The sequence below is a fragment of the Lethenteron reissneri genome, chromosome 26 (genome assembly GCF_015708825.2).
Source record: "Lethenteron reissneri isolate LAM-NWPU_2019-01 chromosome 26, ASM1570882v1, whole genome shotgun sequence".
Classification (NCBI taxonomy): Eukaryota; Metazoa; Chordata; class Hyperoartia; order Petromyzontiformes; family Petromyzontidae; genus Lethenteron; species Lethenteron reissneri.
The window spans coordinates 16,490,183-16,516,595 of NC_083804.1; the positions used below are offsets into that span (position 1 = coordinate 16,490,183).

Genomic DNA, 26,413 nt, shown 5'->3' on the forward strand with positions numbered 1-26,413 from the left:
AAAGTACCAAAGAGTATGGATTCCTGCAGTCACGAAAGCTTAAATAATGCTTGTTTTATTTGCATATTTATTGAAAGTGATTGCTTTACCTTTCTTATACTTTGCACTCCTATCGTGTTTTTGCATTTTGTTGTTTCAACGTTGAGACCCACCCCGACTGGCCAAGTGAAAAAAGCTTTATAGCTCATCGGATTCCTCCAGTATAAATTTCTATTCTGAATAGTGAACTAATTAAAATTAACAGTTGTGATGTAGAGACAATTGGAATCTCAGTCGCTATGACATTGTTCGTCGCCTCTGATGGAACTTAATATTTATTAATATATGCCTTTTCAGTGTTGGGGGGGGGGGTTACCATGTGATGCAGCTCAAGCATCTCGTGAAGTTACGATTGCACCGGTGTCCAAAACTGTTCGTGGCACGATGACACGTCGGCAGGTTGCCTGAGGATCTTCTTGGTTCTTTCGGTAAAGTCACGTAGAAGGGAAATAATAATATAATATATTATTTTATAGTTTTATTTTTACTATTTTATTATTTCCCTTCTACGTGACTTTACCGAAAGAACCAAGAAGATGAATCCCTGCAGTCACGAAAGCTTTAAATCGAAATTTTGCCTGAGGATGTTGTTTTAAAATTTTTGGGGAGAAGAACCATTCCCCACCGCTGTAAAATGCCACTGCTTGACACTCTACCCTTAGGTGCTAATATCAATCGTTGTGCATAAGAATAATTTGTCACAGAATTTGCTCAACTTTTGTTTTAGTTTGCACGTCGCTCTCCCCGTGGTCGCGTGGATTTTTTTCCGGGTCATCCGGTTTTTCTATACACATTTAGAAACATGCGTGTCAAGTATATGGCTGCCATAAATTTACACGTGATAAGCCTCCTCGTTGAGCTATCATTTGTGGTCAGGTCGCTTCTGAAAAATACTTATATAGCTCAGTGGGTCTTACCTAGTAACTTAAGTTTAGTTTCGTTCGGTGTCAAAAATAGTTTAAGGTGATCTGACAATTTTTTTATACCACCAGCACACAACAGCAGTGAGCAGGTGGTGGAGGGCTCGACCTGACACAGGCTTCAGGTCCCTAACGTAATAGTTTCACGAAGGTTGCAGTTTGAAAAACAAAATCGACTCCACCCTATGGACGGGCTTGTTGAATATGTAAGAACTCGCCTTTTGCCCGTCCAAGGACGGGTGTATTTCAGTAAATCTGAAACTTGTAAGCGAAAAGCAGACCGCGACGTGATATTCATTGCATCAATTCGTGTGCAATTTGTAAGGCCGCGGTGACCAAGACCTATTTCATTTTAAGGTTATAATCCCTTGTTCAGCAGGACGTCCTTTTTTACTTTTGATGTCTCAACAGTGTGACGGAGATCGCGAGCTGTGAGGGTTCTGCCTTTGTAGCGAGGGTTGTAAGTTGACGCCGAGGAGGGGGGAGGCGCCTCGCCCCCCCCATGTGGAGTGACGTTAGCTGCTAATTAAGGGGGGTGGGGGTTTCCATTTGGAAGACGTCACCTGTTGATTATTAATGAGGGGGGCTGTTCGATGTGGAGTGACGTCATCTGCTCATGATTATTAATGAGGGGTGGGTCCATGTGGAGGAAGAAACCTATTCATGATTATTGAGGGGGGCTGGTCGACGTGGAGTGACGTCACGCATGTTACACACCGACATTCTTGGGTAATATAGTAGTAAATTCCACAAAGCCACTTGCCTGCACACAATTCATACCCTCTGTAACAATGTGCATCATAATTTACTTGATACAGCTGTCGGGCTGTGACGGTTCCACCTGAAATCAGAAGCTTGTGTTGCCTCCGAAACGTCGTGATTTTTATTTCATTTTACTTTTATTAATTTTAATTTTTTACCTACGTGACTTTACCGAAAAAACCTAAGAACATCATAATGCTGTTGTACGAAAGCGGGATTCCTTCTAAAGGAGATAGTCCCCCCCCCCCCACCTCCTGACACCCGAGAGGTCACTTAAAAGGCTACAATTTTGTCAGAGGTCAGTAAATCAGATCATTATTAATTTTTAGTCTGAAATCTTGGATATGCCTGCAGAAACACCCGATTCTGTGACCTATCCGGAGGTTACCGTTTTCACCTGCGTCATGAATTCAACTTTATATTAACATCCCAAAATCGTAGCCTTATTTGCGATTAATAGAAAACTCCTCGAAGTTATGGATGAAATAACGATTTTTTTTATTTCAACACAAGCTTCCACAAGACAGCAAAATGTTACAACTCAAATATTATATTTTTTGCTCTACCATTCCAACCGCTCCCCCATTCCAAAAATTAGACCCACCCCCCACCCTCCCCAGAGCAAGCAAATCCAAGTGGGAGGGGAAACTGATTTGCATGGACTAAATTGAACAGATTCCACACAACAACCAATCTCCTCTGTGCAGTTCCACGTGCATCACATAATCAAAGGATAAAAATATAAATCAAAACAAATAATTAACAGCATATTTATCATTGCTGACGCCACCCCACCCCAACATGGTCTTACAAGTGATGCCCAAATTTGATTGGCCAATGGAAGAAGGCTAATTCGCCGGGTGTCCACAAACTGAGGTGAGGGGGCTATGAGATCCGGGCCCACATCGCAGATCATCCCGTAGTATGGCTCTTTTAACGTTAAAATAACTACTGGTTCCCTCCCTCCCACCTGCGGGGCCCCAAACTGACAACAAATTAACCAATTTGTGTCCAAATCAATTCGCAAGCCTTAAAAGTTTGCCTGAAGAATTAAAGAGCAATCAGAAGCACTTAATGTCGCCAACATCTGGCCATTAAAAGTTCCTAAGTGAGCGTAGGTGCAGATGCCAACTTCTGTGCCCATAAATTTCTGAATGCCTGCGTGGTGACATCACTTGCCGTGGATTGCGATGCCCCTTCTTCCTGTGTATGCAACGTGAAGGCGAGGCTGCGATAACGGCTCCTAATTTTTGCATTGCAGGTAATTAAAACCCCACTTTAAAAAAATGTGCAATAAGGAAAATAAAGCAGCAGTAACAGCCAAACCTGTGAATAGAGAAACCTCAAATTTGAATTTGATGTGGAGTTAGCATTGAGACCCTTGAAATAGCGTTCGTATAACGTGCACACAAACGCTCGTACGTACACTCACCACAACCACCTTTTTTTGCAAAACGTGAAAGCGACTTGTCCCTTTCAGTATCCAGTAACGGCACTGCCTCGCGTTTTAATAAATGTGTGTTGTGACACCACTTCATTTACAATGCAATGCCACGTTCTGTACAATGTGACGTCACTTTCACGTGCGCTTCGACACCACGCCTCCTGTTCAGAGCGACGCGTCGCCCAGTGGCGCCGTTTTCGTCCGCGTGTTGGCGATGTCATTGGCTGGAGATTGCCGCCTCCACGGAGCGACGATGCTACTTGCGGGGGCGGGGAGGGCAGCAATATCACATCCAGTGGGCCGCAACGTCACATCCCGGGCACGGGATCACGGGATGTTGAAGTGGGCGACAAGTTCCTCCTTGTGATCGACCTTCACCTGCGCCCCGGCGTTTGAGGCGTAAGCAGCGAACCGCGCCACCTGCACGCCAAGAACGAGGCCAACACTGTCACGACTGTCCATAAACCCTTGTCACACACCACCACCATGAACACTCACAGACCGTCCTGAACACCACCAGTCTGAATTCTTTCTCCGTTGACACCAACGCAAACAAAATTAAAACCATCATTCATACGGTCACAGGCTATGCCAAGATCTCCGTTGAGGCCAGCACTATTAGAGCTTGCATCAATACGATCACCACGGTCACAGCCAACTTTGAACATACCACGGATAGCAACACAGGTGCCAGCACCATCAATGCCAACACCATCACTGGTGATAGATATATATACACACACACACTAAAACTGCTGACACCCACGCCTTCTCCAATTACTGAAACACCATCGCGAATCTCAACTCATGTCATACGGTGAAGCCAAGTAGCCACTCCTTTCCCAGTGTCTGGGGTGCCATCGGCCAACAAGACATCATGGTTCACCTGCAGGAGCAGAACCAAAAGGTCGGGTGTCGACTTTACACACTCAGAGTGGAAGGCAACAATGGCACTTGTGGTGGTATCAATGGCATTGGGCGTGACAACCTCTTGATCCTTCATACCGATATGGACAGGAAACCATTCCTCCTCGATACCAAGACAGAACGTCAGGCAAGCAACATCACGACTGCCATCATCAACGCCCGAGACTTAACACCGGCACAACAACTGAAGGCAACATGGGGCATCCCCCATGTGAAGGTGCCACCACAGCCAGCACCTGTGTGATGTCGGAGTGCGACACGAGGGGACTGGCCAGCACGTGGAACGGCTGAGTGGTCAGCGTCATGAGGGACGGAGGCTTAGCCCAGGCCGATCCGTGTGACGAGCTGCCCACCATCACCACGCGCGCACTGAAAACGTCAACACAATCGCCGTCAACGCAGCCACCTTTATACACGTACACACTTACAACAAAATCTAACACCAGCATCATCACCGCCGCCATTTCCACGCAAGGACAGGCAACATTGACATCAATGCCACCATCACCATAAGGCATGATAACAACATCCACCTTACTATGAACACTATCACATGAATACACCCACAGACCAGGATGGTAGGCCCAGACTCCACGTGCACATTTCCCTGTGTATAAACGCAATTCGTTTACGTGTCCTTGTCGGGCAGTAAATATAACGTGTCTCTGAAGTCAGGTAAGAAATAAATAAGAATACTTGGAATAACAATGCCACTTATTTACCCGTGCGAGTGCCCACCTGTAAAGCCGTGCGCGGTCCATGTACTCGTGCTGCTCCATGCCGTGCGAGTCCGTGGCCGACACATCGATTATGTTACTGACAACACGACGACAAGTTACACACTGACACAACCAACACAAACACCACCGCCGGCAAAATCACGTGACAAAGCAAAGCACATCACAGGCACGTAGACATGTCCACGTATCCATTTGACTACGGGCGAGTACGTATTAGGGTACGTGGGGGTGCACATGTTTAAAGGTTTGTTTGTGTACGTCAGTACAAGTTGGTGTGTGTGGAAAAGGGTATACATAAAATATGGGCATGTAAAAACTTGAGTGTGTATCAGAATAAGATTTGTGCCCATCCCTTGTTACTCTCGTCGGCTAACTTTTGCCATTTCAATCGTGTGAAAGTGCACCTATCCTGGCACAAGGAACAGCCACGGAATCAGAGGACAGCTAGTGTTGTTTTACCCACAATATTAAAAGTAAAAACTTATTACAGAACGCAATCAGTTTTTTTCCAGGTTCTAATTCAACGCAAGTGCGTGTGATGGTGCGTATGGGTACGTGTCAATACACATCAGGACATATTCGCCTGTTTTTGTAAAGGCTACAGTTTAACGTGAGCGCGTGCAATGGCAAGTAGGTATGGGTACGTGTACGGGTACACGAGTGCGTACTTGGCAGTCTTGACGAGGATTTGGTTGAGCGCCGACTGCTCGTACTCATGACGCGAGGACACGGCCGTGGTCTGGCTCGTCGAGCGGTAGTCGGCCCTGACACAGAGATGCGGTTCCAATGTGTGGAGACACGGTGACAAGACCCAGGCATGACAGGTAAGCAGACAGGATGCAGAATCATCCCCACCCACCTCTCACATCACGAACCGCAAGATGAAGTGTACATGCATGTTAAATAGTATGCTTTACGTTTTTGTTTAAAACAGGTGAAAACTTCAAAGATTAGGCTAGGTCTAATTTGCAAGAGTGACCTGCATGGAGAGGTCTTGGTTGGTATGGGGTGTATGAGTGGATAAATGCGTGTATAAATTTACTATTGGTGGGAAGAGGTAGTGTAGCGGTTAGCACCCTGCGATTCGAATCCGAGTTCGATTTCCACTCACCGCCAACACCAATGATTATCTGAACCGGTACTGGGCCTCCACTAGGTTGACTCAGCTTTAAAGGAGTACCTGGCACATGTAAAAACATCGCCACTGGGGAGACAAAGGCGGTCGGGCGTGGTGTTGGCCACCTACCCCCTCGTGTGCCGTGCCGGCCTTCATAAGATGCTCACTAACAGCACTTGCCGCAATAGTCTATTAAGGCTATATAGGGGATCTTTGTGTTGTCTGTCATATTTAGTATTTAGTTCATGTGTTGCTGCCTATGAGGAAAACATCTGAAATGCTCACAATCCAAGCTGTTGAGCCTCAACAGTGCTCAAATGGGCGACCGCCATGCACACATCAGGTACTGGAGGCTGCTGCGGGGCTACGTTGTCAGCAGGCGGCAGTGCAGCAAAATCTATTGCGGTACTGTATTTACACGCTCGCACATATATGCTCCCTGGCCTTCACCAATCCACGCTGACCGGCATGATGAAGTATGGTCAAATATCTCACAGAACATCCCCACAGCGTGGGGACATCGGCATTTAGCGGTTGACTGACAAGCAACGCACATACAAATGTACATACGTGCATTTGCACCATGTCTACATGTGGATATAACGTAATAATTATACAGTGTCATATTAGCGTGAAATATATTTTAACATGCTGCACAAATCAAGGTGTATTGCGCGACTATATGTAGATATGTGTCGTACTGCGTATATGCGTGCATGGGTAGCAGTCCTACCCATTGGGGTGTCGGTTGAGGTTTGACACCGGGTCAATGAGAGGCTTGACCTCTTCAGTCTGCTAATGCATGCACAACAACATGCACAAAGCTTCAGAGGAAATGTCACTCGCGCACCCCGAGTCACACATCCAAACAAATGCAGTCGTGCACAAAAACCCTCGCACACCTCCACACCAAGAACAAACACCCCCAGCACAAAACCAAGCCAAACAATTTACGCCTGCGATGCAAAACGACTTCAAAGTGTGGTGTTCTGGGTTAGGCTGTGTTAGGCATATCTTCTCTCCAGCTTTCGCCACGCACTACTACTTCAACTCCTGAAGATGCAGTGCAGTCGTGCATAACGAAAGCTCGAGAAATGAGCTCCACGCATGCCCCAACCCAGGAAACCTCAAGCCAACAGATCACTTAACGAGGCCTAAACGCCAACGTACAAAAGCAAACCCACACACCAACACGACTTCCCCAAGCCGATCCCAGCACACGGATCATCTAATAAACCCCAACTGCCGTTCACCACTAAGTGGCGGTGACGTCACCACGACGCTTGTGCCATGCTCGGTGCACTTTGAGGCCACATGCAGTGTGAAAAACCCGCTGGCAGATGCACCAACTATGCTCCCCACTGTGCCAACTATGCGCTTTATCCCCGCGGCACTCTGCTCGTTGTTGTGAGCGTCGCTCCTCTGCCCTCCATTGCTGCTGGAGGGCGACTGCCTCCAACTCCCCAGCAGAATCCTTCATGAACCTCCTCCAGAGGCTGATCTTGATACTTTCTGGTACCAGTCATCGGCAAGTCCAATCAGCTCCACATCTTTCTGCACTCACTGCACCGGACCACTTCACTCCCAACCCCGCACACCCCACAAACCTCGCGAAACCAAGCCCCACACGTCCCATATAAAAACCACACATCTCCACATGCAACTCACAGCTCCACGTGTAACATGGCATAATCACCACTTTCTCATGCATCACTCCACACCAGAGGTCGCAACCGGGTACCCGATACCCGTACCCTACCCGATACCCGGCTACCCGTACCCGGCCGGGTACGGATACCCATTTGCGACCCTGGTGCGGCCGGGTACGGGTAAGGATTCAAAACCCGTTTGCGACCTCTGCTACACACTATGCAACCAATGCACAGCATTAGACACTACAACAAACCACTCGACTCAACAATCGAACACCACCTAACAAAGAACTCCCTCTTACACCACCCAACCCCCACACGCCACTTATCAGAGCTCACAACCAAAGCATACCACCTAAAACATAGTCCATCGGCCAAAGCATGAATTGGTACCTAGGTAGCAAAACGTAAGGTCGGTAGCGATTTATTTATATGGCCAATACAAATTATTTGATATTCCGCTCAATTCAATCGGTTATCATGCAATTCACCCTTAATGGCCGCACAGCCAAATGAGAACCATTGGCACCTCATTTGTTAGCGACGAATGAAACATCTGGTCTGGGGTTCATGGACTAACAGCACACCCCACACTCCATACACCTCACAAAGCAAAGCTCGTCAAAAAACTATCTAATAAAACACTCAGGAACTACCAAACTTGACGCACAACTAGACACAACCACATACCACTTAACAAAAGCTTATCCCCCACTCACACCACGTAACAATGACAGCACCCTAATCCATCACCAAAAACAAAAGACATGAAACACCAAACGCACACCCATCTATACACACCACCTAAAAACCAACCAACACAACCCCCATCTACACACACCACCTAAAAACCAACCAACACGACCCCCATCTACACACACCACCTAAAAACCAACCAACACAACCCCCATCTCCACACACCACCTAAAAACCAACCAACACAACCCCCATCTCCACACACCACCTAAAAACCAACCAACACAACCCCCATCTACACACATCACCTAAACCAACACAACCCTATCTACACACACCACCTAAACCAACACAACCCCATCTACACACGCCACCTAAACCAACACAGCCACCATCTCCACACACCACCTAAACCAACACAACCCCCATCTACACACACCACCTAAACCAACACAACCCCCATCTACACACACCACCTAAACCAACACAACCCCCATCTACACACACCACCTAAACCAACACAACCACCATCTACACACACCACCTAAACCAACACAACCCCATCTACACACACCACCTAAACCAACACAACCACCATCTCCACACACCACCTAAACCAACACAACCCCCATCTACACACACCACCTAAACCAACACAACCCCCATCTACACACACCACCTAAACCAACACAACCCCCATCTCCACACACCACCTAACAGACAGTAGGCGCAAGTGCTGTTGGCGAGCACCTCTTAAGGCCTGAAAGGTACTCGGGGGGTGGTGGGTGGCAAGCACCACGCCCGACCGCCTTCGTCTCCCTCAGTGGCGATTACTTAACACACCGCACCAACTACTCATTTGAGGCCGAGTGGCTGTCGGGGCAGGCCCAGGACCCGGTTCAAATACAGTAATCGGCACTGGTGTTGTGGGTAATCGAACTAGGGTCACCGAGTTCGTGAGGGCAGCGCGCTCGTCGCTCTCCCAGTATCACCATCCCTACACCCACCCCTACACCCACCCACCCCTACACCCACCCACCCACCCACCCCTACACCCACCCACCCACCCACCCCTACACCCACCCACCCACCCCTACACCCACCCACCCACCCCTACACCCACCCACCCACCCACCCCTACACCCACCCACCCACCCCTACACCCACCCACCCACCCTACACCCACCCACTCCACCCACCCCTACACCACCCCCTACACCCACCCCCCCTCCCCTACACCCACCCTCCCCTACACCCACCCACCCCTACCACCCTCCCCTACACCCACCCCTACACCCTCCCCTACACCCACCCCCACACCACCCACCCCTACACCCACCCACCCCTACACCCACCCACCCACCCCTACAACCCACCCACCCACCCCTACACCCACCCCTACACCCACCCACCCCTACACCCACCCCTACACCCACCCACCCCTACACCCACCCCTACACCCACCCACCCCTACACCCACCCACCCACCCACCCCTACACCCACCCACCCACCCACCCACCCACCCACCCCTACACCCACCACCCACCCACCCCTACACCCACCCTACCACCACCCTACCCCACCCCTACACCACCCACCCCCCACCCACCCCTACACCCACCCACCCACCCACCCTACACCCACCCACCCCACACCCCCTACACCCACCCCCACCCCCCATACACCCCCACCCACCCACCCCTACACCCACCCACCCACCCTACCCCTAACCCACCCACCCACCCTACACCCACCCCTACACCCACCCCCCCCCTACACCCACCCACCCCTACACCCACCACCCACCCCTACACCCACCCCTACACCCCCACCCACCCCTACACCTACCCCTACACCTACCCACCCACCCCTACACCCTCCTACACCCACCCCTACACCCACCCACCCCTACACCACCCACCCTACCACCCACCCACCCTACACCCACCCACCCCTACACCCACCCACCCCTACACCCACCCCTACACCCACCCCTACACCCACCCACCTACACCACCTACACCCACCCCCCACCCACCCACCCCTACACCCACCCACCACCCCTACACCCACCCCACCCACCCACCCCTACACCCACCCACCCACCCCTACACCCCACCCACCCCTACACCCACCCACCCACCCTACACCCACCCACCCACCCCTACACCTACCCCTACACCCACCCCCCTCCCCTACACCCACCCTCCCCTACACCCACCCACCCCTACACCCACCCTCCCCTACACCCTCCCCTACACCCACCCCCACCCACCCACCCCTACACCCCTACACCCACCCCTACACCCACCCACCCACCCCTACACCCACCCCTACACCCACCCACCCACCCCTACACCCACCCACCCACCCCTACACCCACCCACCCACCCCTACACCCACCCCTACACCCACCCACCCACCCCTACACCCACCCACCCCTACACCCACCCCTACACCCACCCACCCACCCCTACAACCACCCACCCACCCTACACCCACCCACCCACCCCTACACCCACCCACCCCTACACCCACCCACCCCTACACCCACCCACCCCTACACCCACCCACCCCTACACCCACCCACCCACGTTGTTCCTCTCCCATCCAAAAGCTTTGAAATTCCAAACACTACGCACCCCCCTGTGAACCCAACCTCACTGCGCAACAACTACAACCTCCGCCGCCGCGCATGTACCGCTGCCAGGGCCTCCGTCGTCTCTCGGCCTCTTCGATTATATTAAAGACACATCTCTCTCTCTCTCTCTCGCTGGGGTTATACGAATGGCAAAACAGACACGAGGAAGAGGTAAGAGAGAGAGAGGAGCTGTTTCTCAAGCGCAACGGAGCCAAGCTTAGCAGCAGCAAGCTTAGCCGCAAATCGGGACCAGTGGCGCCCTGGAGCCAAATCGCCTCCCCATGTCGAGAACTCCTGAAGGGGGAGATCCGACCCCTCAGCTCCTCCGTCTCGTGCACACATCCAGTAAACCTATGCACAGCGCCTAACCAACCATGTAACCACTCGCTAAAGGATCACCGTCCATCAATTTCTCCATCCAAATCGTCATCCAACCACGCTGCAGGTCAAAGGCGCGGCCGGTCTCTTTTCCGCGTCTTCCCTCGCAACTGCTCCCCTACAATCGTAACGAAGTAATTCCTCCACTCCAGTCGCCTCATTGTCACCCTTCTCTCGCTGCCACACGCGTTCACCTCACCGACAACCTCCCCCCCCTCCCCCACCATGTCGTGGTTTGTAGTCCACTCCGCACCAGGACCCCAAATCTCGTGTCTCGTCCCACGCGGTGTTCAACCACCGCCGCACGCTTCCACATTGACATCACCATCAGCTTTGTCTTTCACCTCGCACGGCTCACAACTCTGCAATTCCCTCACCATCCCCCCCAAGTCATGATCATCATAATAGTAAGTGTAATAGACTTAAGCAGTTGGAGGGGGTGGGAAGGTCGACCCGTGACTTATTAAAGAACCACCGTCTATTGTGGATTTACCACCGTTGCATTGACGGCTTTCGACATATTTCGTTGTTTTTTTTACGAATAATTTTGGTTGCCGAGCCCTGGCCTAGTCCCGTTTCAAGAAAACGCACCGCTGTGCTTCAACAACAACTTCCCTCTTTTACTCAATACGTCCTGGCGAGGCGTGGAAGAGTAGGCCTAACACACTCTCTTCACGGGGGGGGAGGGGGGGTCCCCTCTCTTTTCTCTCGAGTGGTGAAGTCGACCCTGCGCTTCTTCGGTCGACAAGCGTTGCGGCAGCGTTGCTGCTGAATCACCATCACCACCATCGCCACCCTCCACCACCACCATCATCAACCACCACCAACCTCCACCACCACCACTAACCAAACTACACCACCACCAACCAAACTCCACCACCATCATCATCACCACCACCACCACCACACCACCACCTCCATCACCACCACACCACCACCATCATCACCACCACCTCCATCACACCACCATCACACCACCTCCATCACCACCTCCATCACCACCACCATCATCACCACCATCACCACCACCATCATCACCACCATCATCACCACCATCACCACCACCATCACCACCACACCACCTCCATCACCACCACCTCCATCACCACCACACCACCTCCATCACCACCACCACCATCATCAACCACCACCAACCTCCACCACCACCAACAACTACACCACCACCAACCAAACTCCACCACCACCATCATCACCACCACACCACCACCATCACACCACCACCTCCATCACCACCACCATCATCACCACCACCACACCACCTCCACCATCACCACGTTGTTTTTAAATTTACAAACTTGGCCTCGTGCCGATCGTCGCTGGCCGCACGGCGTTCTGGGCCCGGGGCGAGGGAGCGGGCGGGGTGGGAGGATATAGTCGTAACGTAACAGGACATTTGTGTTCAAACATAAACATCGACTCAATTCTTCCCCACCCCCCACCACCACCACCTTGTTCACCTGCTCCGAGTCGCCGTTCTCCTTGCTGAAGCAGCACCCCATTGCTGGCGGCGCGGCTCTCCAACACACTCCCCCCGCCCGTTCCTTCCTCCTCCTCCTCCTCTCACGCGGCCATGAGTGGGAGTCGCAGAGGGGGGGTGGGGGGGGTTAAACACAAATCAAGAAACTTAAACCGGTTTGATGGAATGAGCGGGAAGAGAGAGAACAAAAAGGGGAGAGAAACTAAATCAGCGACGACGACGACGACTGCGACAGCGCGACATGAGCGACGCGCTCCCTTATTAAGGGGGGAGGGGGGGGGGGAGTCACGCGCACCCGTCACGTGCCACCGCGACGTCACGTCCGCGCCAACGCGGGAAGTGGCGTCATCGCGCTCCTCCCCCGAGCGTGGACATGACGTCATTTAGCAGCTTCTTGTCACTTGCGTTTTTTTTATGGGGGGAAGATTTGAAATTCCCACGACCAGAATCTTGGTTGGTGTCTTTGAGACTGGAGGAGGAGGAAGGAAATTCGGGATGGGCTAATACGTTTTAATGTATTTTAATAAGTTATTTTACCCCCCACGCATGTTCACTGTGAATCCCTTATCAGTGCCCTACCTTATTACAGACCAAATCAGACCTTATTGGTCACCCTGTGACACTTATAAATCTTAAAGTTCATCCTGCAAAGTCCCATTACAAGGGGGAAACACACACATAGACAATCACCACTAGTGCACTCACCATGACACTCACCACGTGTACACTCACCACTAGTACACTCACCACTACATACCTGTTAACCCCTTATCAGTGCCCTACCTTATTGCAGACAATTCAGACCTTACTGGTCACCCCGTGCACTTAAAAATCTCAAAGTTTATCCTACAAAGTCCCATTACAGGGGAGAAACACAAACAAATAGACATAAACATGACCTCAATTTGCCTGCACAAGAATACGGGCAAATCGCATGGGTTGACAGATGAGTGTTCAGTAAGGGGGTGGGTGCCGCAAGTTATACGCGATGCAAAAGGAAAAACCGATAGGAGTGCAACAATAGAACAAAAAGATAAGCAAAGTCACTAAATATAAATAAAGTTGACATGTCCGGTTTTTACAACACCTAAATGCAAGCTTGGGCAAGGCAGCAAAACGACAGTCCCCAGACCACACCGAGACATCACACAATCCCTCAATAAAGTGGCACGTATAAACCATCGAGACCCGGGTAACGAGGATCAAAGTTACAAATCACATTCGGAAATGTGGCTTTATCCAGCGCTAATATTTTGCATCAGGACATTTATTTCAGGAAGATTTACAATGTGAAGGGAGGAAACGAGGTTGTTCCAAAACGTTGGTGCTGCAACGGCAAAGGCTTCGTCACCAATACCATGGCTTGTCATGGTGACGAGTAGGCCTCGGCAAGGTAAGGTAAAAGTGTAAAAACAACGAACCTACCTTTACCCTACCTTTTACCTTACCACAATACAATCACTCTACCCTACCTTTCACCCTTTAGCAGGTAAGGTAACATGTAAAAAGCAACGAGCCTACCTTTACCCTACCTTTTACCTTACCACAATACAATCACTCTACCCTACCTTTCACCCTTTAGCAGGTAAGGTAACATGTAAAAAGCAACGAGCCTACCTTTACCCTACCTTTTACCTAACCACAATACAATCACTCGACCCTACCTTTCACCCTTTAGCAGGTAAGGTAAAAGGTAAAAAACAACGAGCCTACCCTTTACCCTACCTTTTACCTAACCACAATACAATCACTCAACCCTACCTTTCACCCTTTAGCAGGTAAGGTAAAAGGTAAAAAACAACGAGCCTACCCTTTACCCTACCCTTTACCCTTACCCCTTGGCATGTCGACACCTTTACCCTTACCCTTTTACCCGGTAAAATGGGTAAATTACCCTACCTTGCCGAGGCCTAGTGACGAGTTTGTCATTTACCATGAATCTACAGCTTTATCAATCCACTGCTGGACGGAGGGCCCTCCTAATGCCACGTTGGTCCTTTAACCATACTTCACCATGGCTGGTCAGTAGCAGGTTCGTTGGCCGGTTTTGAGATCGGGTTCGAGGGTAATTTCCTGGGTTTCGTCGGAGAGTTCAGGTGCTCGGTACGAAATGAGCCACGTGGCTCGCCACTGATGTTCGCCGTGGCCAGGCATTGGAACCCGGGTTACAAGGTCATGTGGCACCGTGCGCAAATGCCTCCATCACTGCTGTAAATTATGCTATTAGAACTGCGTTTGTGTTTAGTTTGTGTTCCGTCTCGCCGCACCCCCCATTAGCACGGTTGGCTACGTAAGGTGCGAAAGAAGTTCAACATGCATACATTATTAAACGTTTGTGGCAGCAAACGAGCTCGCAGGAATTAAGCCCAAAATAGGTTGTGGGATAACAAGGTCTGCCTGCCACGCACGATCAGCAAGTGGGTTGATGTGATCAAATCATTATTTTTGTAACCAAATAATTACAGTGAATGGAAACCTGCCGTATTTTCCAAAATGAGGAATTAATTTGCAATACAAAAAAAATGTGTAACCATGAAGCTGGCACACATCCCTACCCCTTTTTAAATCCTTTATATTAAGTTCACTTGCTTGCTTGCTTACGACCGTGCAAATCTTTCGGTCGTTTTTTTAACCCACTTCCCGTGATCCAATCGAGATGACATTTTCCCCACAGACTCGTTGTGCATGACAATTAATCAGTTTAACACGTAGGCTTTCGCGACCATTATGAATGACAATTAATGTTCGTGAAATTTTTTTTCCAAAATTTTACACTTTTTAGGACAAAAATATTATATTTCATTACCAATTGCTTAATGGTGCAATGCAATCATCTGACTCATAGGTCGCAGCCATCTCAAGCCAGAGGACGAGAGGACTCTAGCCGCCACGCATATAAAGGATTTATAGTGAAAAACTTAGTTTTTACGGGTTATACTTGTTTAATAATAATGTCACGAGACATTTAACATTCACTCTTCTTAAGCGCCCAGTATTAACCAGGCCCGCCGTTTGGGCACTAACCGCGAGCCCCTGCAAAGAGCAATAAACCACTACAGCTCTGCCAAGTCACTTCCTAAATGACATTAGCTTCATGTGTATTCTCGCACGTACGGTACGAAAAGTTCAACGTTCATACATGTCCGAATTAACAAGGCTGCGTGCCAACACTGACGATTGGCTTTTAAATACATAACGTGGAAATTCCTTTTGGGCTACTCGCATTCACGTTGGAAATGCAAAGTTTTATCGCCATATTCACCGCATTAAAATCCACACCCAAAACTTTTTCTCCATGTCAATTAAGTTAATAAATTCTGGCTACACACAGCTACCGGATTATAAGACCCCTCCACACAAGCCCCCAACTATAGCTTAAAAATACAGGGGCGGGGAAAAGCGCTTCTTATAAACTAGAGTACGACGCGGTGATGTACAAACAAGCCCACTGGAGACACGCTATCGGACTAGACAGGCACACAGACATGGGGGCGTGCTTCATTACATTTATTGAAATCTCATCGATCCATTTTCAGTGCAGGAGCTTCTGGGTTTCAAAAACAGTGGCAGACAACCACAAGAAGCGGAGTGTGTTTACGAACTCACATGAGGGGGCTTACTGTGGAAACCTGACCACCAGTCCCGCGAATGTCCACGACCCCCCTCCGTCCCACCGACCCACTCGCGTGTCTTATTTGTTGCGCACAATGTGGCGACACAAGATAACAAGATGTAGTGCAGCGGCCTTCTTAGCCACCCGCGAGTTGCCTTTGCTGCGGCATGATGGACATGATGCAGGGGAAGGTTTGAACGTGCACTGGGAATGTCAGCGTCGCATCGTGGCAACAAAATATACCATTACACACCTTGAAACAAACACTTCACTAACATTCCTAGCACCGACTTGACTCGAGGGGAGGACACGCGATTTCTGACTTTAGGAACCTAGGGAAAGGGGGTGGGGGGTGCAGGGAATCAGTGGTTTTAAATTTGGGGGGGGGTGGGGGGGCTGACATACCAAAAAGGTTGAGAATCACTGGTGTAGTGTGCATGCGTGATTACAGAATACAATCCAAGTCGAAGCTTAATTTACAGCCTGTTATGAATACAATGCAGTCATGGGGGTCATTGGACCGTATTTTGCCACACTAGTCAGTGTGGGTTGGTGAAGGGGTTGTGTCTCTGACGTGCTTCATTAACATGCTGTGCCCTACACGCTGCAGACTACGCTGTTGTAAGAAGTGCCGTGTGTGGATGGGGGTGTGTGCATGTCGCACGTTGTCATACATATGGCCCCATGTGCACGTCGAAGTGCAAATTGAACGACGTACAGGACAATGCACGCAGTAAGGTAGTGGTAGGAGTATGTCACTTGCGTTTCACTCGGTGTGGTTTGGTGTGGGTTTGTGGATATGTACACGTTACCACGTGTAGGACAGGGCGTGGTAGTACATGACGCAATGCGTTTTCTTATACGTAATGTCGTGTACATGCTTGTGTGCACAGCATAAATGTGTAGGACACTAATTTGGGTGCTGGTGGTGTACATGTGTTGCATGATACGTGCTCCTGTGTACATGGCAGAGTACACGGTGGCATGCGTAGAACAACTGACCGCAGCGTTCACATACGCAGGGCACAGCAGACAACAACGAGGATCACTTGACCATACTCCATGTTGATCGGCGCGGTTCGGCGAATTGTGTATTCGTACGTAGACATGTCGTGGCACTGTGGCGAGCGTTGCGATGTACGCGAGCCTTTGCGCAATGCAGCGGCGAACGTGGTACGGCGCGCACGACCAGCGCGGCGTACACACGCGCACGCACGCACGCGCGGGTGAGCGGGCTATCACAGGATGTACTTGAAGCTGAATGTGCGCACGCAGGATAGCGGCCGCCCGCGGCAGCGCGAGCACAGGTCCTGGCGGTGAGGGCGACGCGGGGCTCGCGGGAACGAGCGGCCTTGCACGGACGAGCACACGCACACGGGGCGCGAACACCGCTGCACGGGGGGGAAAGGGGACACATGCACAAAATACACGCGAGTGCAGGGGATATACAAACAGGGCAACTCGTAGCACGCTGCCACCGCCCCCTCCCCCTCCTTCCCTTTCCACTGGCACATACGAGCCATGCTCGTGGGACAGCTCATCATGGTACGGGTGGTTTTCCACTGTTTATTTGCAGTGGCGACAGAGCCCAGGTCAAGGTATGCATCCTCGCGGAGGACATGGATACTACAAATGCACACTCAAGGGTGGACTCACATGGGATGTGCATAGCATAGGGCACACACGAAAAACACATTCCCCTTACAGCTATAGACCGCTGGGGCACAAGTGCTGATAAGAGAGCAGCTATGAAGGCCGGCACGCTGCACAAATGGGTGGTGGTGTGGCCAGCATCACGCTTAGCCATCTTTTGTCTCCTCGGTGCTGATGCTTACACAGCACACCAGTCACACAAACTAGGAGAGGCCCAGGACCAGTTAAAGTAATTGCCATTGGCCCAGGAATGTAACTCAGGGCACAGGGTTCTTAGCATTGCACAAACCACTACGCCACCGCTCCCACACCCACGCACGCAACAGTCACGTGCAAAGACTTTGCACAGACTTTTGGACCAAGTGCTGTTCACAGACACCAATTAAGGCTAGCACGGTACAAGGGGATGGGTGGCCAGCACCACACCTGGCCACCTTTGTCTCCCCAGTGGCGATGTTTACACGTTGCACAAGGTATTCATTTGAGGCCGACTCGATCTATTGGGAGGCCCAGGAACAGTTCAGACAATTGCTATCACTGGTGTTGGCTGCGAGCGGGAATCGAACTCGGGTCACCAGGTTTGTAGCACAGCACGCTAACCGCTACACTACCACTCCCCAGTCACGTGCCCACGCACGCACGCACACGTGCATGCCATTTTATTCTTGCACGCATTCGTGTCTCACCGAACACACGATGTCCTCCACGCGGTAAGGATTGAAGGACTTCTGACACTTCCGACAAAGCTGCTTGAAGTAAACCTGGTGAGAAAGAGGAGCGGCATCATCTGCTATGTTTGTAATAATCACAGGCATTACCCATATCATACAACAACAAAATTCAAAACCCTCTGCTGCTGGACCACATCCAGATTTTATGGCTTACCAAAAATCCATAAAGAGGGTACACCCCTTCGGCCTATCATCTCCACCATTGACTCACCCACCTACAAACTGGCCCGATTTCTGTCTGAGACTTACAAAAATTCACTGGTAAGACCACCTCAGCTGTACTTAACTCAGCCCACTTGGTATCGTTAATTAGGGACATCTCACTATCTCCAGGTGATTTGCTTGTCAGTTTCGATGTAGTATCTTTGTTTACCAAAGTTGCCTGTTCTGGACACCGTTGCAATCGTTGAAGAGTTGGTCCAACAAGGACCGAATGCTGATGTACCGGCTCTAGTTAGACACTGCCTCACCGACACTTACTTCACCTGGAATGGAACATTCCACAAACAAGTTGAAGGTACCCTAATTGGTTATCCATTATCTCCAGTTGAAGCCAATGTTTTCATGGAAAATTTTGAGACAGATGCCATCCAAGCATCCACCCTACGTCCTTCATCATCTGGCCACATGGCCTACCAGCTCAGGACCAATTCTTCAAACACATCAATTCCATACACTCAGCCATCAAATTCACAATGGATGTGGAAAAGGATGGCAAGTTACCATTATTGGACACCGTCTATAGGAAAGCCACCCATACAGATGCCTACCTAAAACCTGACTCCATCCCAGAAGAATTCCCTCATCAAAACTCTACACCATAGAGCTCAATGTATTTTTGACCATCACCACCTAGCCAGTAAACTAGAACGCGTAGACCAAGCCCTCAAGATGAATGGATATTCAGACTACACAATCCATAAAACTATCACCCTAACCGTTGGGAAAAAAACATCTGAGGAACCAATCAAAACCATCACCTTGCCATACATAGCAGGTGTCACCAGACAGATCTCCAAAATCATGAGCAAACAAAAGATCCAGGTTCGATTCAACACAGTACATAAAATTTGTGATCTGAGCCCATCTGTGAAGGATGTGATCCCTGACATACAATACCCCGGCGTCTAAAAACTAAGCTGTGTCTGCGGCAGTAGTTACATTGGGGGAAACTAAGCGACATGTCTCGGACTGTGTTCGTGAACACGAGGCAGACCTGAAACATGGTAGGACCAATACCTGAGCCGTGGCTGATCATTGTTTTAATGCGGTGGGCTCACACGAAATCAATTTTTCCAAGACGAAGGTACTCTACAAACCCACTGGCTATCAGCCAAGATTCGTTAATGAAGCCATCCAGATATATAAACAGACACAATTTGGTGAGAAGATGGGTACAAAATGAGCAATCATTGGAAGGACGTTATTAACCAGGTTAAGTCATAACTGGCTGGGATGTTTAGTAGTTATTTTCGACTCTCTGGTGGTACATTAACAGGTTAAATGTCTTTACATTAACAGGGGAATGTCTCACTAACAGAGCCACCGTTGCTCGTTTTCCTTGATGTGGCAGTGGCTCTACGATCTTACATTGACATGCTAATCTCTCACAATACAAGGGCCACCTCCGCAGCCTCGTTGTCGTGGAGGTAGCTCAGCTCTGCGATTCAAATTTCATCACTAGCCCCGCCCACTTCACTTAGGACCCTTGGGCTTACACCCATCTCAAACCTTTATAACATCCTGCCTCAGCAGCTCTCTCGCTATTTGTTCACCCGATGACGATTGCTTATATTGCGATCAAAACGTGATATTTTTATTATTTTTTCTATCTATGTGGCTTTACTGAAAGACCCAAAGAATATATATTATAAAGCCAGAACATTTGAAACTAGGGATAATAAAAATACTTTTCCACAAATGCATCAGAACCATTCTGAAACTATGACTGTCCCAACCAAACCGGGATGCTTGGTAGCTTTACTCTTGCGCCTGCTGCTTACCTTGAAGGTGCCGGACACACACCAGGTGAAGGCACTTTCCCATCGTGTGCCACATTCCCGGCAGTGAAAATAGCCGTACTTCTGTTCCAGAAACTAAAATCACACGCGCACACACACGCACAGACGTGGGAGAAATATGAGCCCAGTCCATCAGCCAGGCTCGCCAACACAATGGGGGAAATCTCAACTTGATTCACACATTTCAAGAGTGATTTCATGTTTAAATCAGCATCGAGGAGGTGCTCACCTCCTGTTTACAGCCCTGAGCCAGTGGTGGAAATTTACACGTTCCAGGGAAAGGGGCGAGTCTATCAAAACGACGATTACCGTTGACTTTTCCACAAAGTGGTACGAGTCAAGCCCCTAAAAGCAGGCATTCAACTCGCAACCTTCCGATTGCAAGCCGCTTGCTCTCCTGCCAAGATGCCAGGCCGACCCGTGCACACTGGGAAAACCTCAACCCTTGATTGACAAAACATAAGCCAATCCCAAAGTGCTTGCCCACAAGACAGCAAACATTTCAACCTGGGTGACCGACACAAGAAAAAATCCCAACATGATCACGGCGTAGGAAACAACCTTGGCCAGGTAGGAACATACAGCATGCAGGGTTCCCGGAACCACGCGGAAAGGCTCCAGGATCGCAAACATCTGATTATGGCCCACATACCTGAAACGACGGGTAGTTCCTTTTCTCCTGCCCTTCGGTCACATGGTCGCTTTCAACTTCCCCCCCACTTTCTGCATTGGCCGGGTCACTTCCTGCTTGTTGGGCTTTGACGACATCATTTCCTTGATCCTGGGCTTTGGTGACGTCACTTCCTGCTGGCTGGGAACTGTTAGTTCTGGTAACCCCTTCCGTGGCGATGACGTTTTGCGGATGGCGCAAGGGTACGTAGGAGCATATTGCGCCGATTCCACATGGTGAAGAGGCCTTCCCCTGTATGGAAAGAAAGAAAATTGTCCAAATAAAAGTGATTGCTTTTTTAATAATGGGATGAAAGCATAAGCAACATTTTACTGCACATTTATTTTGAAAAAAATTATTCCCCTAAAAAGCAATCCCCAATTTCATAGCAAGGTCAGATTTTCAGATTAAATCAGAAAATCTGAAGCACAACCCAAATAAAAATATAGCCATATAAAAAAAGTGTCCATCTAAACCACAATTTTATTTGGTCAATTCTTTATAACTGCACTTGCAATTGCATTTGACTATATTTAATGTTTGTGATTTTTGAACTAATTTGCCTGTGCCAAATTGCACAATAGGGAATGCATTATTCATCACCGATTTATTTTTTGTGCAATATTTCCGATATCTATTCTGACGATAGTTGTTTTTTGCGCCGATTTTAATTTGCTTCACCTGCTGTACTTACGCAAATGAGACGCTATCCTGGTCTTGTCAATTCTCACCTGGTTAAACAAAATAAACTTGAAAATTTCAGTCAAATGTGAGGTTAAGGTGATGATGCCGACACGGTTTGTCAGTCACACACGAGGGCGCACACGCGTGAGGTCGCACGCACCAACTGGCCCTTCTGGGCTTGCGGCCTCTGGCCAAGAAGTGGACGTGGCCTCAGATCTGGGCGGACGTGGATGGGGCCCTCCAGGTCGCACTGAACGGAGGAGTCACGGCGCGGGGACACCTGGACCGCAACCTCGCGTGTATAGGGGCCAACCTGGTCACAATAACAACAACAAAACACCACAACATCCGCAATTATACCACTATAACCACTTTGAACAAAAGGCCATTTAGCTCGTTAGGGCAGGAAAAACAAAGACAAAGCTGTGAGGCAGGCAGAAAGCGGCACCAACAATTTCCCAAGCTCTGTGGTCCTCCATTTGGGGAGAAGATACTTGCTATGTATAATCATAATTTAAAAATTTGCGGGAAAAATTTCAACCTTCTCAAAAATTAGACCGCGACGTCGGCACACAATGAACTACTCTCGCGAATGATTTCCTGGGATCTTTAACGTTTACGGCACGCATTGTTACGATTATTACAGCAGCAATATTCGTCAGGGGGGCCCGCTGGATTCGAACCGTTGAACCTCTGCTGCAATTGGCAAATGCCCTACAGCTAGGACAGAGGTCAGCACCCAAAATAACAGGAGTAGCCATTTTTTCGAATTTGGTAAAACACTTAATATTCCAAGAGCCGCAATGCCACGTGAATACCAGATGGTGGTCTTTAATAAATAATGTCATGAAGCAGTCCTTAATGAGCCGCATGCTGCTCCGCAGTAGCAGGTTGCAGACTCCTAACCACGGTAAACTGGACCTCCCATGGTAAGGGGTCGACAACCAAAATAACAAGAAAAGTTATTTTTGTTACAATTCAGTAACAAAAAAAAACCCTCAATATTTCAAGAACCGCAATGCAGTCCTATAAGAGGTGCACGCAGCTCCGGAGCCGCAGGTTTGCAGACCCTTGAGAGAGGCCACGTCAGGATACATCTCCTCTATGAATACAGCGGTCCCCCCGCCCGCCCGCCGGAAGTCCTCTTGAAACGGCCGCCCTCGCCAGAAGGCCAGCCGCTATGTACGGACAGAATTCCTGGGCAAACACTGACACGATACTCAACCCCTCATGGCCAGCCACCACTCGCACACAGCCAAAATCTACATGGAGTCCCCTTATATAATGTCACCATCTCACACACACACACACCACCACAGGCAACATCAACCCCACCCACAAACAGTGACACAGTGACAGCACTGCATCCACAGAAATACACCCGCAACCACCAAACACCAACAGTAGTATCGTCGTGCTCAAATTTTTTTGTAAATGTTGTGGTTTCACGCTTCAACACACCGGTGGGCTAAATTAGTGAACTATTTGTCTTTTGTCAACGTGATACTTTTTTGCTGATTGGCCATGTCGGGTGGTGGAGGGTTACGACACATTTATAAATAACGCGATCCAACCCAAAAACGTTGATTATGAACAGTATCGTCACTGCCACCATATGACAACTACCAAACCACCGCCGCAACCAGCCACCTTACTGCAACCGACCATCAACATAAGCACACAAAAGCAAAGATTCCCCCCCACCCCCCCCCTGGTGCAGCCGATAACAGACTGTTGCCAGCACCATGCCCAGCTGCCTTTTTATCACCGGTAATCATTTACAGCGGAGTCGACCTAGATAAGACACAAGATAGGTTCATATAAATCACTCGTCACAGATGTAACCTGTGTCACTGAATCGGACCTAGCTACAGGGTCGCTGGGTTTGTAGCGTAGTGCGCTAACCGCTGTACCAGCACTCTATCCCACATCAACACAAATATCCTCGTACAGAATACATTGGCACCCATGATTGTTGGCATTTAAGGCCGAATCGACCTTGGGGAAAGCTCAGGACAGGTTCGGTTATTCATCGCTGATGGTGGCATTGAGCGGGAATCGAACTCGGGATTTCTGGTTTCGTAGCGCAGTGCGCTAACCGCTGCACTACCACACACAACGCGTGCACGGCCCCGGTTAAGGTTACCTCTCCTTCCAGAAGGGTGGTGATGTCTCCGGGCCACTGGGCCAGTTTCCAGGCCAGAGGCCAAGGGGTCCATTGCCAAGCAGGCACGAGCTGTGTGTAGGGAACAGCACAGATTAGGCGCAGGCAACAACGCCCAGGCCCTGTTGTCAATCCACTGCTGGATGAGGGGGGTCTCCACAGGCCGTGCGAGTTGTGGGGGGTATGGAGGTCTGGGGGGAGGGGGGGTCAATCCTGTATTCTAACCACGCTGGTCCGTACCGGTTGGTGAAGGCAGGGGCCATAGAGAACGGGCAGGACAGTACAACCAACACACCAATGGGTTTCGTTGGCTGCACTGCTCTCGGCTGCCCACCACGTAGCCCCAGAGCTGCCTCTAGCCAGGACCGTATCATCCAACAGGCACGGTAGGCACCGCGTCTGGGGCCAACGAAAACTGAAGGGCCCACGAATAAAAAAATGTGACCATGTTTTTTGTTGTTTGTATGATAACATTTTTTAGCAAGATATCTTCTTGAATAAATATATTTACGTATCAAGGATCGGCAGAGTATAAATATTCAAAGATGCAGTAATGTCAATCGCTTTTTTTTTTCATAAGGGCTCGGTCAATGGCCAGGGTCAACGGCGGCGTGGTGTATTCAGCAAATATACCCAACTGTGAGGGCGGGTACAGGCCGGCGTGAGTAGGTTAAACGTTGAGGTTTATAAGGGCACCACGGGGTGACCAGCCCCTCCCCACCCAGCCCCTCCCCACCCAGCCCCTCCCCACCCTCCCCACCCAGCCCCTCCCCACCCTCCCCACCCAGCCCCTCCCCACCCTCCCCACCCAGCCCCTCCCCACCCTCCCCACCCAGCCCCTCCCCACCCAGCCCCTCCCCACCCAGCCCCTCCCCACCCAGCCCCTCCCCACCCAGCCCCTCCCCACCCAGCCCCTCCCCACCCAGCCCCTCCCTGCACGACGGACGGACGGACACAATAATCCCCTGTGGGCTGGTGTAACCAGGAGGTTCATACCAGCAAGAACCTTAATCCGGCCCTGCCTATAGCATCAAGGCACTCTAGTTACAGTATATAGATCTTTAATGTCGATTGTTTACCCGGGAAAGCATCTGCGAGTGTCCGTGCCTCGATCTTTTGTTGTTGTTCCAGTCTGGGGTAGAGTTACGTGAAGTCTTAATTCAGTGGCTTTTTTTTACCAGGCTCGGGGTGGGGTTTTTTTTACCCCCTACTTGGCTTTCGAGATCCACACTCATGCCGAAATCATTCGATCACAGGCAATCGCATTGCAATCATGATTATTTACCTTTACCAAGTCGAAGGTGAACCACTTTTAACGAATTCGTAGGTCTACAAATCGGAATCTGGTTTGTACATCGCCTCTCTGAGGGGTGGGGGGGGGTCGTGAACATTACATTGCTTCCTATCGTCCGGATTACAAGACGCTCCGTGTCAATAAAGTTTAACAAGATCTGCTCACTCACACAAACACACCGGAATGTAAGACGGACCCCCTCCCAACGTTTGCTTTAAATCACAAAGCAGGGAAAAGGTGCGTCTTATTATCCGGAACATACGACCATCGTACTCAAGTTTATACTTACCGAAAAAGTTAACGACTATTAAAAGCGGTTACCACAATGGCAACATTCCACAAACAGCACATCACCAACAACTCTGACAAACAGAGACTTATACAGCCACGAGCGGCGAAATCGACATGCGTATGATGAATAATACAAATATAACGTTTAAACGTAAAGTTACCGCTGACTATGATTAATATTGCACACGAAAAGTAACGACTTCGGTTCCAAGCCGACCACTCACTCCTCTGGGGCTCATCGCCATCTTCGAATTGTTGGGGCACGGGTCACGTGCCGCCTTTTAATTGGTGACGTCACTAATTAGCTATCAACCCCAGGTGCACGAGGGGTGGAGACGCCCCCGCCCACCCTCCCCCCCAAACACTCCGCCCACCACCGACCCCACTTACCCACCCCACCTACCCCACTTACCCCCCCACCTATCCCCCCCCACCTATCCCCCCCCACCCCACCTATCCCCCCCCCACCTATCCCCC

General features: G+C 50.0%; 2 protein-coding genes across 3 annotated transcripts; both read right to left on the reverse strand.

Moving 5' to 3' along the window:
- Positions 1–2,202: 2,202 nt before the first annotated feature.
- Positions 2,203–13,088, reverse strand: LOC133348071 (ragulator complex protein LAMTOR1-like). Of its 2 annotated transcripts, none has more exons than XM_061560916.1 (6): positions 12,796–13,088; positions 6,683–6,741; positions 5,501–5,596; positions 4,831–4,908; positions 4,329–4,461; positions 2,203–3,585 (listed from the first exon to the last, which is right to left on the reverse strand). In XM_061560916.1, the coding sequence occupies exons 1-6, from the start codon at positions 12,835–12,837 to the stop codon at positions 3,493–3,495; spliced, it is 501 nt and encodes a 166-aa protein (XP_061416900.1). In that variant the 5' UTR covers positions 12,838–13,088; the 3' UTR covers positions 2,203–3,492. The 2 variants fall into 2 exon arrangements, with proteins under 2 accessions (XP_061416900.1, XP_061416898.1); XM_061560914.1 differs by having other exon boundaries at positions 6,683–6,744.
- A 3,226-nt stretch (positions 13,089–16,314) lies between these two features.
- Positions 16,315–26,212, reverse strand: LOC133348045 (zygote arrest protein 1.L-like). Its single transcript, XM_061560877.1, has 7 exons — positions 26,161–26,212; positions 24,334–24,423; positions 22,348–22,500; positions 21,486–21,755; positions 20,816–20,908; positions 18,768–18,842; positions 16,315–17,819 (listed from the first exon to the last, which is right to left on the reverse strand). The coding sequence occupies exons 1-7, from the start codon at positions 26,179–26,181 to the stop codon at positions 17,667–17,669; spliced, it is 855 nt and encodes a 284-aa protein (XP_061416861.1). The 5' UTR covers positions 26,182–26,212; the 3' UTR covers positions 16,315–17,666.
- Between the last annotated feature and the right edge of the window lie 201 nt (positions 26,213–26,413).

What these genes read in the sequence shown, in the direction of transcription:
- LOC133348045 (XM_061560877.1), bottom strand. Translation starts at nt 26,181, where the DNA reads ATGGCGATGAGCCCCAGAGGA. An exon ending in TGGCGATGAGCCCCAGAGGA is followed by an intron (nt 24,424 to 26,160) that starts GTGAGTGGTCGG and finishes CCCTACACACAG; the next exon opens with CTCGTGCCTGCTTGGCAATG. An exon ending in GGAACTACCCGTCGTTTCAG is followed by an intron (nt 20,909 to 21,485) that starts GTATGTGGGCCA and finishes GTGTGATTTTAG; the next exon opens with TTTCTGGAACAGAAGTACGG.
- LOC133348071 (XM_061560914.1), bottom strand. Translation starts at nt 12,837, where the DNA reads ATGGGGTGCTGCTTCAGCAAGGAGAACGGCGACTCGGAGCAG. An exon ending in AGAACGGCGACTCGGAGCAG is followed by an intron (nt 6,745 to 12,795) that starts GTGAACAAGGTG and finishes TGCATGCATTAG; the next exon opens with CAGACTGAAGAGGTCAAGCC. An exon ending in ATCCTCGTCAAGACTGCCAA is followed by an intron (nt 4,909 to 5,500) that starts GTACGCACTCGT and finishes TCGTGTTGTCAG; the next exon opens with TAACATAATCGATGTGTCGG.